This window comes from Lolium perenne, chromosome 3 (genome assembly GCF_019359855.2).
Source record: "Lolium perenne isolate Kyuss_39 chromosome 3, Kyuss_2.0, whole genome shotgun sequence".
In the NCBI taxonomy this organism is placed as follows: domain Eukaryota; kingdom Viridiplantae; phylum Streptophyta; class Magnoliopsida; order Poales; family Poaceae; genus Lolium; species Lolium perenne.
This window is the reverse complement of record NC_067246.2, coordinates 34,973,645-34,988,659: the sequence shown is the minus strand read 5'-3', so window position 1 is coordinate 34,988,659 and position 15,015 is coordinate 34,973,645. Positions and strand designations below refer to the sequence as shown.

Below are 15,015 nucleotides of genomic sequence, written 5' to 3'. Positions count from 1 at the left end.
TCCCCGGATCAGGACAAGTTGGTTTGACGTTGGACGACGGATGGCCAGTACTCCTCCAGCTCATGTTATGACGCCCTCTTCCAGGGGGCGATCTTATCAGGCTCCTGGAAGCTGAACTGGAAATCCTAGGCGCTACCAAGGTTAGTGTTCTTTATCTGGCTTGCTTGCCAAGATAGGTCCTAGACGAGTGAGCGTCTGACGCGTCGGGGACTGCCCCATGCGACAAGATGCCCGCTGTGCGACCAGTCAGTGGAGACCATGGCGCACATCCTGATCGGTTGCTCCTTCTCTAGGACAGTTTGGTTTGAGATTCTGTCGTGGATTCGATCCACAGCTGGGCCTCCTACGGTTGAGGGTGACTTCGTGGAGTGGTGGTCGCTGGTGGTGCGGACCTCCCCACGCCAGTTGCGCAAAAGAACATCGTCACTCATCATGCTCACGGCGTGGTGGATTTGGAAGCACAGGAACGCGGCGGTCTTCGACAACGCGCGTCCCTCGGTGACCTCCTTATTCAGTGACATCAGGGCCGAGGCGCGGCGCCCAAGGGCTTCGCCAACTCCTCCCCTAGATTAGGTCTTTTGGGTTGAGTTGTACGGCGTGGCATTGGTCCTTCTTGAGGACATTGTACATACAAACCTTCTTTATCTATCAATGCATTGAAACTTCTTTATCTATCAATGCATCGAAACGCAAGGCTTTTGCGTTTTCGCGAAAAAAGAATCGAGTAGCTCGTCCCATTCCTCAACTTTGCTCAGCCTTCCCATCCCGCGGCGCCGGGTGCGGGAAGAACTGAGATCCGGGTAGTTCTTCTGGATTGGATCCCGATTGCCACTCTTTAGCTTTGATCAAAGAGGAGAAGGAATCGTCGCACTTTGCCGGCCACTGGCCATCCATCCGTCGCTGGGGCGAACCTGTTACTGTTGCTGTTGGACCATCTGAATCATCTTCAGAAAGAAAAAAAGAAAAAGAAAAAGCAGATCAGCGTATATGTTTTGCTTCATGCTTTGGAAAAGAGGAAAAACGAGGAGAGCATCGAGAAGCTAAAGGGGTCACCATGCAGCCCGTGTATATGGAGACAACAAGCAAGCAAGTATGCACTCTTTAGTCGCATAGATTAGACGACAAGCAAATCCACATCTCATACTTCTGCATGCATGTCTCGCGTCTCTGCTCTGGTTTTGGGGTGGATTAATAGTTTAAGTCTGAAGAATATCAGACTAATTCAGGAATTTTGATCAACACTTCTGTTTTCTCAAGCTGTTCTTGTCTGCTGTCAAGGTATTTGCTAGCTACTGACAAACACTAGCATTTTGCCGCCTTACTTTCTTTGTACCATATTAACCATGTTTCGGCCCATACCTGGCTTGCAACTAAGTACCACTGATGGTTAATTAACAACGGTGAAATATAAGTAATATATTGCCGTGGTTTCTTTGGTAATAAATATGCAGGTGCTGTGGGTAGAGAGATCTTCGAGTGATGGGTTAGACTGGTCGAATTTGCTGCTGCTTTTCTCTCTTGGTCTTTGACCTAAGGATATATTCGTCATGAGTCCTCATCAGTTCATGATTTATTAAGCTTGCCGAGGGCTCCTGCTTCCTTGCATATCTTGCATTTGTGCAGAATCTGATCAGGGTACTCGTGAAATTTCAATCAATACTTGTGTTTCTTCAAGCTGATCTCCTTTTGAAAGAATATTTTTTGGCAAGTTGTGCTTGTGTGCTGCCAAGGTAACTTACCATCGATCTTGTCATTTGCTGTTCTGTATGCAGGCGGTGTCGCAAGAGATCCATCTTCAACTGATGGGTTGAATTTGCTGTTGTATTTCCCATCAGAGGAGTTCTTCATACATTAGTCCTCTTGCGATTCTCTCTTGGTATTGGATTAAGTTCGGCGCTACTTTTCTCTATTGGTCTTGGACGCTGTGTACTCATCATGTTTACTTCTCGCGCAGAGGTAATGCTCTTGTTGATCTTACGTCGGAAACTAGCTTCGATTAATTCCAGTTGAGGTTTGCTACATTATGCGATCCGCACATACACGACCTTTTTTATCACGCCGTGTGGTGGGGTGTGCCCTCGTGACGTCTTGGCGTCTTTAGAGACTAGCTAGAGACTGAGAGCACTTGATCAATAACTTGCTAGAGATCCAGATAGCTCTGATGAACCCTGAGCCTTTTGTAACGGATCGAATGTAGCAAGAAGATAACCCATAGGACATAGGTTCCCCGGCCGTTCTAGTTGTGCCCAAACAACTGCAGGGTATAAGCACAATTTTATACCAATGGGCAGTACCCGTATCCTACTCTTTATGTCGGTGGATAGGGCACCGGTATAGACTTGTACACATGGGTATACACACACCCTACTTGTTTATACTGCCATGTCGCATATCTACTCTCCTTGACTTATGAGTTTTGAGTATGAGGTTGTGATTTCTAAACTGTGATAATCTCATGTACTTTGAGTTAAGATAATTGATTTTTTTGTCAAATATGCTTAATCAATTTAAAGTTTTAAATAAGTTGTGTATTACTTGATCTACCCGTTGGGTACCAGATGGGTACGGGTACCGGTCAGGTATGGTAAGGGTAAAGTTTCATACAGGTATGGGTATAATTTTCTACTGGCTAACTATACGGGTATATATGGGTATGGTATTGATGTACCCTACCCATATCCTACACATTGCCATCCTCAGTTGTGCCGCCAGCAATAGCCCCTATAGACAACCACAATAGTCCATGCATGCCTCTCCATGCAGTTAAACGAAAGTTGTCAACACCAGCGTGAGGGGCCGGCGGATCGGCGTACTACGCTCACGCGCGATCACGTCTCCCCTGCAGCACGTGATCACGGGACACTCGCCGCCGATCGCGATCACGCCTGCCGTCCGTGATCACCTCGTGCAAGCTCGAGCCATCGGCGCTGTCGTCTTCTTGTCGTCGTGTTCATCCACGCCAAGGTTTCTGCGCTCCTTCGCGTCCGTGGTCTCACAGTCGAGCTCTTCCCAGGGGATGGCTGGTGTGCCGCAGCAGCCGCCGATGCCGTCGGCTGCCTCGGCCGGGGTGGCCGCGCCTGTAGTTAGGCCGACGGAGGCCACGAAATCCAACGGTGCCGCCACGAAATCCAACGGTGCCGCACCGTACGCAGGGCCGCCCGGCTTCCAGGGTTGGCCTCAAGGGGTGTCGATGCCGTCTGGCCTGGCGCCAGGGTTTCGGCCTCCCGTTGCTTTCCGCCCTCCGCATCAGCAGATGACACGTCGGTTGCACCAGCAGCAGTATCAGCAGTTCCTGGGGCAGTTTCTTCAATACCCTCAGCAGGCTGTGGCACCGGCGAATCCTCAGTTTGCTCTGCAACAGCAGGGTAATCAGACGGTACATCAGAAGAAGAGGAAGAAGAAGAAGAATGCCAATCATGTAGTTCCGCCTACAACAGGGTTGGTGGCCTCGGCTGGGGGCCAGATGATTTTACCTCAGCAGTTTGTGCAACCGAGTCTAGTGGTTCAGGGGCAGCCTGCTCTGATCCCTCCTGTTGTGGCAACGGTGGCACCGACTGTCCCCATCGGTGGAGGCCCCAGAGACTGTTTGGCAATTACAAAGCAAAAGAAGACAGGACGCTGCTCATACCACCAAATAATGTAAGGTGATACACTACTGCTTGGTGTGTGACTCGGTTGCGCATCCGACGATCCAATGTCCGATTTTGAAGCTTCCAAAGCCGCTTGGTTACTTTGTGGGTTGTGGACATGATGTGACGCTTAATATGCACCTACCAGACTCAGTTCATAAGCCCCACTTAGTTCCTTCTAGGGTGCCTACTGCTCTTGTGCAGGTTTCAGGGAGGAGACAATCACTGCTGAGGATATTCAGAGGCTGATGGCCCGTATGTGTCCAGGTAATCCTACCTGGAAGTGGGAGGCCATTTCTCATGGGGCCAATGCTTTTCTTATTTGCATACCTATGGCGGAGGACTTGTCTAGGATTGATGGGATGCAGATGAATGTTCCTAAGATCAAGGCGCAGGCCCTGGTTAGCTCATGGAAGCAACAGGATATTGTCCCGGAGTTTGTTATGGACCAGTGTGGGCGCATGTTGATGGTGTTCCTTACACCATTAGGCATTTCCATGGGCTTTGGGCGGTTGGTTCTCTGATTGGCTCTACCCAGGATGTTGATCTTGTTACTCTCAGGAGTCAGGGTATTGTTCGTATTCTTGTTGCCATGAGAGACTTGGCGCCTTTGGAGAAGGATGTGGTTGGTTCATCACCTCCATGCTTGGAGGTGGTTGCTTTGTTGAAGCTTAATGGTTATAGGTTGCGTTATAGTAGAGAGGTGGCGGGTTTTGTCCCGGATCCCTAGTTTCGGCCTTTCTTTTGGGGAGGGGACAGAGATGACGACGACGCTCATGGGATGGAGGCGGACAAGTCCGATGGTCCGACTAAGAGTGTTGCACCGGATGTGGCTAATATGGAGGTCGATGGTCATCCTTCGTATGGTTCGAGGAAGACATCAGCACCTTTTTCTAGTGCACAGATAGCTTTGACTCCATTTAACCATTCTCCGGTTACTCTGAGGGGGAAAGAGATTGTTCCTCGTGCTAGGGCGTCTTCGACGCACATTGTTGCGTCTCCACCGACTCCTTCTAGGCAGGCTACCCCTTCTCGCATACGCTCTTTTATGCAGGGGCGCACTAGGCCGGGCCCGGTCCTCATCGACGAGTCTCCACGAAAATTGAGGCCGTGCACGCCGCCATGTTCACCGACATCGGCGGCGGGCTCGCAGCGGCCAGGCGGTTTTGGACCCCTGCTCGCGGCGCGGATGACCACGTCGCCTCCCGTGCCTGAGGCGTGTGACGCTCATGGGCGGAAAGACGGCCCCTCGCCTTTTGCTAGGCGGTCGCGGACGACTTCTTCGATGGTGGCGCCACCTCGGGCGGAGGTTGGGCCGACGCCATCGGGGCATCTCGGTCTCAGGAGGAGGCTAGACCCGCGTCCCTAGCTTAGTCGGACGTACTAACTGCCCCGGAGGCGGTCAAGCTTCCTGGCGTCGAGAGGCCGGTATCTCCAACGTTTGGAGCACCGACAGGGCAGGTCCTTCATGCGAAGGTTCCAGCTGGGTCGTCGATGGATGCTCGTGGGCAGGGCGTCACGGCAGTGGAGGGGTCTTCAGCGACTTTTCCCCCTCCATCGGGCTCGCCCAGGACGGCATGTCCTACAACGGTGACGGAGGGGTTAACTCCGTCCTCTTCCACTTCGTCGGCAAGTTCTCCGCGGTGATCAGGATCTTCATCACCGATGCCTACTGTTCATCCTCAGCCAGCGTGTCCCCCGCCAGTCCTCAGCCAGAGGTTAGGCGGAGCGGTAGACATGCGATGACGAAGGATGGAGCGGGAGCCACTGACGAAGACATGATGCAGAAGGCCATGCGTCGCAAGGCGGAGAAGAACCTTGATGTTGTTGGTTATCTACAGATGTACCGGTATTCTCCGCTTGTGGTCGCCTCTTCAACGGGTGGAGAATCACGAGCTCTTTTCGGAGGTCTATACACGATTGGAAGGCTACGGCGAGGGATACTTTTTCCCTACATGGGTGGCCGCATAATTTGCAGATTGAAGCTCCTCCTATTTCATAGCCGTTTTACATTTTCTCGTTATGACATGTATTCATGACATGTATTCCGCCTTTTTTCTTATTTCATAAGTACTTAGAGGAATCTTAACGGCATCCTAGTTCTGCAGGTGTAATTGCTTGTTAAAGTAATAAAAGGTAAATTATCAAAAAAAAAAAAGGTGGGCCGAAAAAAGTAAGAGAGAGGAAAATATTTAGGGCCACTCTCACTAGAAATGAGTTTTTTTTTATGACGCTATACCCCAGCCTCCACTACAGATGGGATAATTGACTTCTGTTGAGGTAGAGTTTGAAGCCGGCGCTCTCAATCAGCCCCCACGCGAATTGAAAGTGCAGGCTATTATATTGGTGTCCAAAATATGCCGGCGCTTCTTGGAAACACTTGTGAAAACCTTATTTTGTGTCCACAACCTCAATAGGCCTGTGAGGGTCGTTATTGGGTCCATCGGTAGATATGCTCCAAATATTACTCACGGCAGCTACTTTGGCATGAGCAGGTCATAGCTGTAGTTGTGTTTCAGATGAGAGCTTAAATACTGGTTCGCCAGTGTACTGAGATGCCCTGTTGGTATACGTTAAAGGCACTCCAGATGAGAGCTTAAATACTGGTTCGCCAGCTAACTTATTAACGTCTTTTACTTCAGGGCTACAGAGGCAACAATGCTGACAAAGCCACAGAGGATATATTATATAAGTTTCGCAGGCAAGACATGGATAAGGTCTTCTATGTTGATGGTTGGAATGGATTTGGAGCAACTGCAGTTCTTAGATCCATAGCAGCAGTGCTTCTGTCTAGGAAAGGCACTCCAGAACTATGCTTTGATAGAATAATCTTTATAGATTGCTCCGAGTGGAAAAGCAAAAGAGCAATGCAGAGAGAAATTGCAAAAGAACTGAACCTTGACAGCTCAGTAATGGCCATTTTTGACAAGCAGGATGAGGAGGATGACTTTCGTGCAGTTGACCAGGGCTCTAGGGATGCGATATTAGATGTTGGTAAAATGATTTATCAGACCCTGACAAGTTATCAATTTATTATGATTTTTCTTAATGGATCTGGGGATGACGTTGATGTAACCAGATTTGGGATTCCTCCCTTTGAATTTTGCAAGAGCAAAATGCTATGGACATTCAGCAGAAGATGCCTGACCATAAACAATGACCGTCATATGATTCAAACCAAGACAGGATATACTCATGTTTTGTTGTTTCCTCGTGCACAACTTATCGAATTGAAAAGTTCAGAGTTCCTTGGACTGCTGCGTCAAGAAGCTGCCGCCATAGTTGCCCGTATTCCATGCATACTGGAGATTGACCCAAAGATGGTTGAATATTGCTGTCTCTATGACTTATTCCTGTATTATAATTTCCACACCAGCACTAAATTCGCTTGGGTTGCTCACACCTCCAGCTATTGGATATGTGATGCGATCATACAAGGTGACAGAGCAAAAGATATTAGTAATGCACTGTGTCGTGAGATAAATTGGAAGTGTGATCCTTCTCTGCTAGACACTTTTCTTAAAAAATTCATGAAACATTTGGAGCCTGCTCCTTTTCTGGCAATTAAAGATGATGATGTCTACAAAGAAGGCCGATATCATTGGATTTCAGTCACATCGAGGACCACCGAACTACATGGCATGCAGAATATACCTGCGACGGTATCCTCTTTCTTCCTAACATTTCAAAGATCCGATCACCCACAAACTTTACCAAATGGATTTTTTGAACATGCCATCAAGCTTGCTGTGCTAGTTCTCTGTTCTTGTGCTTTTAATTTTGCGTCACCACCTTTCTTGAAGTGTCGTGATCTAAGATTCCTTGGACTGGACCATTGTACAAATAGCAAAATAGGTGAAACGGGGAATCATGAAGGGTGGACATGCTTGTATGGCCTGATGGTGTTGGACTTGCGTCATACAGATTGGAATGAAATATTATCCCAAGAAAAGATGGACCTCATGACAAATATCACGGATCTATATATAGAGGGAGTTAGGGGCTGGCAGTATACCGCTGACCTACAAGGGCGGCTACCTAACCTCCAAAGGCTCCGAATAATCAAACCAACATGTCCATGGCAGACGTCAAATGATGCTGACAACTCCTTTACAGATAAAACAAGTATGGAAATACTTGATTTGTCAGGGAATAGTGACATTGAAAAGCTTCCAATAAGCCTATCAAAGGTGAGTCGCTTGCAGGTGCTCATACTTGATGGCTGTGTTGGACTAGAAAACATTGTTGCACTTGATAGGCTTCCTCCTTCCCTCAAGTCATTTAGCTTTGATGGATATGGGCCTGCTTCCCAGCATAGATCAACAACTGAGCTACCTCCGAAACATTTACGTCCGTCTACAGCAGCAGGTAAGAAGGATATCAACACGTCCAAGATCTCTCTAGAAGGATGCACAGAACTGGATAATCTGTTCTTGCGTGGGCTAAACAATCTCGTGGAACTGGACCTCTCTGGAACTGCGATCAAGGTACTTGATTTCAAGACTATGGTGGTGCAAGTCCCAAGGCTCAAGAGGTTATTTCTTATAGGATGCAAGCACCTTCGTGCTATTATATTTTTCCCCAGCAGTGGTAGATCTAAGTTAATGACTAGCCTAGAGTTGATCTGCATAGACACTCGAGCTGGAATCGTGTGTCCTCGGCCATTTATCGAAAAGACCAACTCCTGCCGGTTGAAGTTGCATGCTATTGTTGTGGATGCTAGGATTGCTTACTCTTTCATGGAATTACTATTACCTCCTTATAAAATCCGGGGGCGCACAAGTGAGGAAGTCCATTATAATATCCATGTCGCCTCTTCACCCATGTGTGATGGAGTTATTCAATTTGAAGAAACCAATAACGAGAAGTTTGACCAGTGTGATCAAGGAAGCTCGCAACACCTTATTCGAGCAGGGGAGTACGGTGATGTCCTTAGTATGGTTGGAGATCCCCCTATGCAGGATTTTCCGCAACCCCCGGCAACACAGTTGGACCGGCATGTAGAGATTGCTGAAGGGAGCTGCTATGTGGATAATGGACTAGAGGGAGGACTAGGTGAAATGATGAGTGATGCTGAATCCCTGCATTTGCACGATGTCTCGATACATGATATTGTTCCTAAAGACACATCTGAAAACCTCCTGCCGATTGCCCATTTTCAAAAAAAAGTAAGAATCTACCAGTCGAGCGCCCTTAAGTGGTGCCGCGTCGAGAGGTGCCCTAAGGTGGATACCGTCTTCGCTTCGCGTTACTGGAGATTTTATAATTTGGAGACCTTCTGGGCATCAGATCTCCTAATGGCCCGCTGCATATGGAGCAAGAGCAAAGGTGTAAGCCGTTTTTCACTTTTCAGGGCTTCCCCGAGTACTTCATTCAAAAATTTAAAGCACCTACACCTGCGCTCCTGCCCCAGCCTCAAGTTCGTGATCCCGATGTGGGTCTCCTCCTTCCCCAACTTGGAGACGCTCCACATCATCCATTGTGGTGACCTTGGCCACATCTTCACACTGGACGGAGGGTACCCAGAGGAAATAATCACCGATGGCCTAGTATTCCCGAAGCTGACAACCATCCACCTGCACGACCTCCCGAAGCTGCAGCAGATATGCAAGGTCAAGATGGTGGCTCCTGCGCTCGAGAGCATCAAGATCAGGGGATGCTGGGGCCTGCGCAGGCTGCCATCCGTGGGGAGCCGTGCCCACGGCGAGAAGAAGCCGACCGTAGAGATCGAGAAAGACGTGTGGGACGCTCTGGAGTGGGACACCAGCCACCGCCCAGACCACTTCGAGGCGCCGGTCCACTCGCGCCACTACAAGAAGAAACTTCCCAGGGTCTCCTTCCTCAGGTAGGATGATACTGCTGAATCCACATTTGCTCTTTTAGTTCTGCATTGTTGTTGTTTGCATTCAGATACTGACTCACCATTTTGTTGCTCCGTCTCTCCGATCACCTAGGTGATCCAACTCTGCACCGTTCTGTTTCTTTCATCACCACGTGGAATTGATGGACGGTCCTGTGTTATGTCTTATGTTATGGCCTTCAGCGAGTACGTCTTGTGTTATGTTTTATGTGCGAGATTACAGTGACTCTCACCTTAGATTTGTGTGTGGCTTTCAAATAAGAAGAGGGCGAGTATGTGCCTGCGTACACATACCTCCCTGTGTTGTGTGGCTTGTAATTGCAGCGGCCTCATGTGTGTTCTACGAGGCTGCATATCTGCATTTGTGTGTGCGAGTGGTTTTCATGAGGGCTTTGCTATGTGTTTGGAACTGTAACAGATGCATTTCTATAGAGGATTTCCTCTATAGAAATCAATGAACAGAAAAGATAATGAACGAAAAATAACTGAGCGAAACTCAAATAGTGAAATTAAATGAACGAAACCCGATGAATGAGAAGTCAATGAATGGAAAATGAAATGACAAATAATCTATGAGCGAAACTAAAAGAGTGAAGGTTTACAAACTATATCTTACTTTGAATGAGAAGTCAATAATAAACCGGGAGAAATGGCAATTTTCTCTATCGCGACAACAATGTGCCCCTCTTTCACAAGGGGAAGGACAGGGTTATCTAAAAAAGTCAATCAACAAGAATTAAATGTACGGGAAAAAATGAACAAAAAATGTTTGAGCGAAACTCAAAGAATGGAAGTAAATGAAAGAAATTCATTGAACGAGAAGTCAATGAACAAAAAAACTAATGAATTATAATTCAATGAGATTCAAAGAGTAGAAGTCAATGAATCAAATTTTATGAATGAGAAGTCAATGAACTGAAAAGTCAATGAAGACAAAATCTATGAACGAGAAAAGTCAATGAATGAACAATCAATGAGCGAAAAGTCAATGAACGAAATTCTATGAACGAGAAGTCAATGAACGGAAAACTCAATGAACAAAGTTCTATGAACGAGAATTCAATTAATTTAATTGATGAATGAAAATTCTATGAGCGAAAACCGAAAGAACAAGAGTAAATGAACGAAATTTGATGAACGAGATGTCAATGAACTAAAAAGTCAATGAAAGAAAAATTCTATGAACAAGAAGTCAATGGACGAAAAATCTAAGAGCGAAAAGTCAATGAATGGAAAAGCCAATAAACATAAATTCTATGAGCAAAACTCAAAGAACGAAAGTAGAAATGCTCAAAATGATCAATGAAGTGCAGTATTATGAGGTGACAGAGAATATATTACCAGCCCAACTTTTTTATGTTACAAAACTGTGACATCTTCTATGACAGTATGATTCAAAATATCAGTTGGTTTAGTTCTTCCTTCCTTATCACGCCAATACTAATCCTCCAACATCAACCGTCCAAAAGAATCCATTACGATAGGATGTATCCAACCACCAGTCCTCATTGATAGCGAAAATGTACGTTGATCAACGCAAATTTTGATAATTTCAGAAATCCTTGTACTGAAAATAATCAGAAAACCATCTATGCACATATGCACAACACTAAAAAGATGCTAAAACATAAATGATAATAATGGTGGATTTACCTCTTCACGTAGTAGTAGCAGAAATCTGCAAGGATGAACGTGTACACGATTTCTGACAGGAGCACCATAGATGGACACAAACCATAGCCCAGAGTAGTCAACAGGTGGCCACGAGTGAGTATGCAAAACCTACACACATCAATTTAGTGATTTAGTGAGCAGCGTCTCCATACACGGTATAGAAAATAAGAGTTGAGTCAGTCAAGACACAACAAGCAACTACCATGTTATCAATTCAGGCTGTTATATCCATCCACATAAATCTGAAAACGAGGAGGAACATTATTCAGGTGATAAGAAATCACTGACACATTGCTATAAACGAACACCTACCACAACTACCACTGGCGACAAGAATCAAGTCATTCTCTTCTTAGACCACGGGAAACAACCTAGAATACCATTCCTAGACACAAACTACAACTATAGATGGGATTGCTGCAAAATGAATCCTCATACCATCAAGAGATCGGGAAACCAAAAATTTCTCAACGAATCAGGAAACCAACACGAGATCTCAACCTATCATCTCTAGGACTAAGGGCTCGACAAAACGGAACAGGAATTACGAGCCGACCTACGAAGAGGAACAAATATAACCAAACATACGGTCTCCCACTACCATCTCCAGAAACTAGAGCTCAAGTAAACGAAGATGAAATTAGTTCGAATACCGGTACTGCTCCATAAAATGGGGAGGAGGAGGGAGGGGGGAGAAGAACACGAACCTTCAACCTCCATCAACAGATCTAGAGGAGATCGCTCCTCACGATGACCCGGAGGAGAGAAAATGGCAGAGGAAGCAGTAAGGAGAAGGCGAAGCTCGGCACTGGGTCGTCTCCGGGTCTCAGAACGTGTGGAGCGAGCGGGCCGCTGCCCATCTCGGCGGTTTTTCCTTTTGTGTTTTCTCGTTGGTTCTTATCTGGTTCTGTTGGATTCCTTTTTGTGTTTTTTCTTCGGTTCTTGTTCTGGTCCTGTCGGTTTTTTTGATTTTTTTTTGTTTTTTTTTTCCGTTTGTCTGTTTTTCCTTTTTCTGCATTTCTTCTTTTTATGTTTTGAGCATTTTTCAAATTCGAGCCTTTATGTTGTTTTTTTTGAGCTTTTTAAAATTTGAGCAAATTTTGAATTCATGAACTTTTTAAACTCGTGCATTTTTTCAAATTGAGCAATTTTTAAATCTATACCTAATAATAATAAAGCAGCTAATGTTTCCGTGGTTTCCCGTACCTGTTTCTGTCGTCCGTTGGTTCGTTCGTCCGCCCCTTCGTTGGCCCGCCGTTCGTTAATTTCGTGTGGTGGTAGCTCACAGTAACGTATAAGGTCTGGTCTCCCGGCCCTCCTCCAAAAAGAGTCCCAAAGAAAAATCGATATAAATGCTCTGTTGATACACCCCTCGATCATCAGGGTTTCCATCAAATTTGGCTGGCGAAACGCGGTCCGATCGAGACAGCGCCAGCCTCCGCGAGCAGAAACGGGGTAGCGGGCCGGCGGCTCATGGATGGCCACACACAGAGATCTTGTCGGCGGGGTCCTGGCGAGGTGGAGGCGCGCGCGGGTCGAAGCTGAGCCGTGACGGACGTCGTCAGCAGAGGGAGCCAGACCCTCCAACTCCTCCCACTCGAGCCATCGCCCTCCTACGACCGGTTGAATGCATCGGCGTTGACCCGATCTCTGAGGAAACGAAACAGGGGATTAGTTTTTCTCTCTTCAAGTTCGTCGTTGTTGCTCTGTTTTCCCCTCTGTGCGCCAGCCTTGGCGGCGGCCTGGAAGACGCCGAGGAGTTTGCCCTAAGGAACTTGCTAGGCGCGACAGTCTGCTCTGAGGTGAGGGGGCGGGAGGGACGGAGGTGAGGGAGGAACTTGCTGGAGCACCAGCCCTCCGTCTCCACTTTCCTGTAATCTTTTCCATCCTCTTAATTATTCCTGGTCTTTGCCTCTGGATGCATTGGCGGTTTGCTGTCTTAAGTTCTTGGATTTGTTGTGGGGGTCTGATTTTAGAGTGATTTGCGACGAATTGCTTCGTGTAGCGGCGCAGCGGGCACAGCCGATGGAGAGCTGCAATGGGCTGCGCCGGAGGGCCGCGCTCGAGCCCTCGACGCACTAGCAATCCAGAGTTCTTGCGTTCGCCACCGTTTCGACATCTGCGGAGGCCGGCGAAGCGACACACAGGTCCATGGCACGTGGCTGCTGAATTAATCAAATCGGGAGCTAGCTTGGAGGTGGATGAATTGCTCGCGAGACGTTCGATGAGAGAGCGGCAACAAGGCAGAGCGCAAGCGCGCGGCACGCAGGAGGCGCGACAGGATCGTGGGATTGCCATGGTCACCTATCTCTCAAATTGGATGGTGGAATAAACCGAGAGTAGTTCCATGAGGCAATGGTATAGAGAAATTAAATAAAATCAAACGTGGAAGATGGAATCGTGCTCGATGAGGCCGGCAGAGCTTCTTGCCGCAGCTGTAGAAGGAAGCCAAACTGAGCGGTACGATTTCCGTATGTGAATCTGAGGAGTGAGGAAGTAGGGAAAGGAAAACAAGCTCCCTACCTGTGAAGACTCGGCCACAGGGGCACAGGGCTGGCTTGGCTTGGCTTGGCACTTTGGCAGGGGTCTCTCCAATCATCAAGGGAATTGACGATCTTATAAGCAGCAAATACTTGGATCGTGACCTGTAGAAGGCCAACGCCTACATATACTTGGCTTGATTGGTTGAGCAACGACATATGCTGACTTTGGCATACAAGGAGGTCATGTTTTTTCAAGGATTTCTTCAGTCAATCATCTCGGTCGACATCTTTCAGACTCTATAACCAAATAGAAAAGTTACAGGAATTGATGCAAACAATTTGTTTATGTTCGAATTTATTTATACTTCTTCCGCAAGAAATTTTTAACTGGTTTTATTTTTTATTAGGGGGTCTATAGACACAGAAACAAATTCACTGTACTTGTAGAATGGGTAAATTCGTTCGTATTTTTCTAGCAGTGCCACAACCTTCTATGTTGCCGTCGAAGCGATCACGAGGGGGTAATCATGGCGATCCAAAGGTCATCGGGGAGGCAGCTGATGGCGACACGAAGAGTAGCTACTCTGAGTACTAGCTCGCTGTCATGGTGGCGGACCTCACACAAGTTCTCAGTGCCACGCTGCTGGTAAAGATCATCGGTGGAACAATCGTGTTTGGGCGGAATATATGCACACTTTACTCACCCGGTGCAACGCACGGGCACTTTTGCTAGTTCGACTAAATTTCGAATTCGAGCAAATTTTGAAAATTTTACATTTTTGCAAGTCGATTTTTTATATATGTTTATTTAAAGAAGTTATTTTAAATTAAAAATTTGTGTCTATTTCGAGAAAAGGTTAAAACTCCGTAATCACCAGGGTTCGAACTTGCGTCATGACGCCCCTGGATTGGAGTGTGCAACCATTGAGCTACTGCATGGTTTGAGTACAACAGGAGAGAATACTGTATTTATTTTAGCGAGCAAACAAATTAATGGGCCAGCCCAGCCCATCAGGGGATTGCCTTCAGGCGATACGTGCTCGCTCCCGCTAACGAGCGGGAGGTAGGCGGACGTGCCTATACATCGCCCATTAGCGTGCGTTTGTACGCATCGCCTGAAGGCGCCCGCGGATAGGCTGGCCCATTAATTTACTCGTTCGCTGAAACTAAGAAGGCCTTTCTCTGTATTCGAACGTGATTTAGCCTATATCTGTTGCGGTCAGAAACCCACCGGCGGGCAGCGACGGGCAACACCGTAGAGCCGGGAATCTCCCAGGACTGCGGCTGGCCCTGGTCCCTCCGAGCGACGGCCCGCAAAGCCTTCTGCACGCACGCGTCCGATGCTGTCGCAAGGGCGTGCCACCTGACC

General features: G+C 47.3%; 1 protein-coding gene and 2 long non-coding RNA genes across 4 annotated transcripts; 2 read left to right on the top strand and 1 right to left on the bottom strand.

The window, feature by feature from the left end:
- Positions 1-969: 969 nt before the first annotated feature.
- LOC139838396 (uncharacterized) lies at positions 970-6,360 on the top strand. Its single transcript, XR_011754733.1, has 3 exons — positions 970-1,278; positions 1,452-1,956; positions 6,272-6,360. It is a non-coding gene; the product is annotated as an uncharacterized lncRNA (long non-coding RNA).
- A 2,516-nt stretch (positions 6,361-8,876) lies between these two features.
- Positions 8,877-9,703, top strand: LOC139838395 (disease resistance protein RPS2-like). Its single transcript, XM_071827843.1, has 2 exons — positions 8,877-9,474; positions 9,584-9,703. The coding sequence occupies exons 1-2, from the start codon at positions 8,927-8,929 to the stop codon at positions 9,585-9,587; spliced, it is 552 nt and encodes a 183-aa protein (XP_071683944.1). The 5' UTR covers positions 8,877-8,926; the 3' UTR covers positions 9,588-9,703.
- Positions 9,704-10,765: 1,062 nt separating this feature from the next.
- LOC127340761 (uncharacterized) lies at positions 10,766-12,039 on the bottom strand. Of its 2 annotated transcripts, XR_011754732.1 has the most exons (4): positions 11,871-12,039; positions 11,366-11,405; positions 11,143-11,271; positions 10,766-11,056 (listed from the first exon to the last, which is right to left on the bottom strand). It is a non-coding gene; the product is annotated as an uncharacterized lncRNA (long non-coding RNA). The 2 variants fall into 2 exon arrangements; XR_007874855.2 differs by lacking the exon at positions 11,366-11,405 and having other exon boundaries at positions 11,871-12,036.
- Between the last annotated feature and the right edge of the window lie 2,976 nt (positions 12,040-15,015).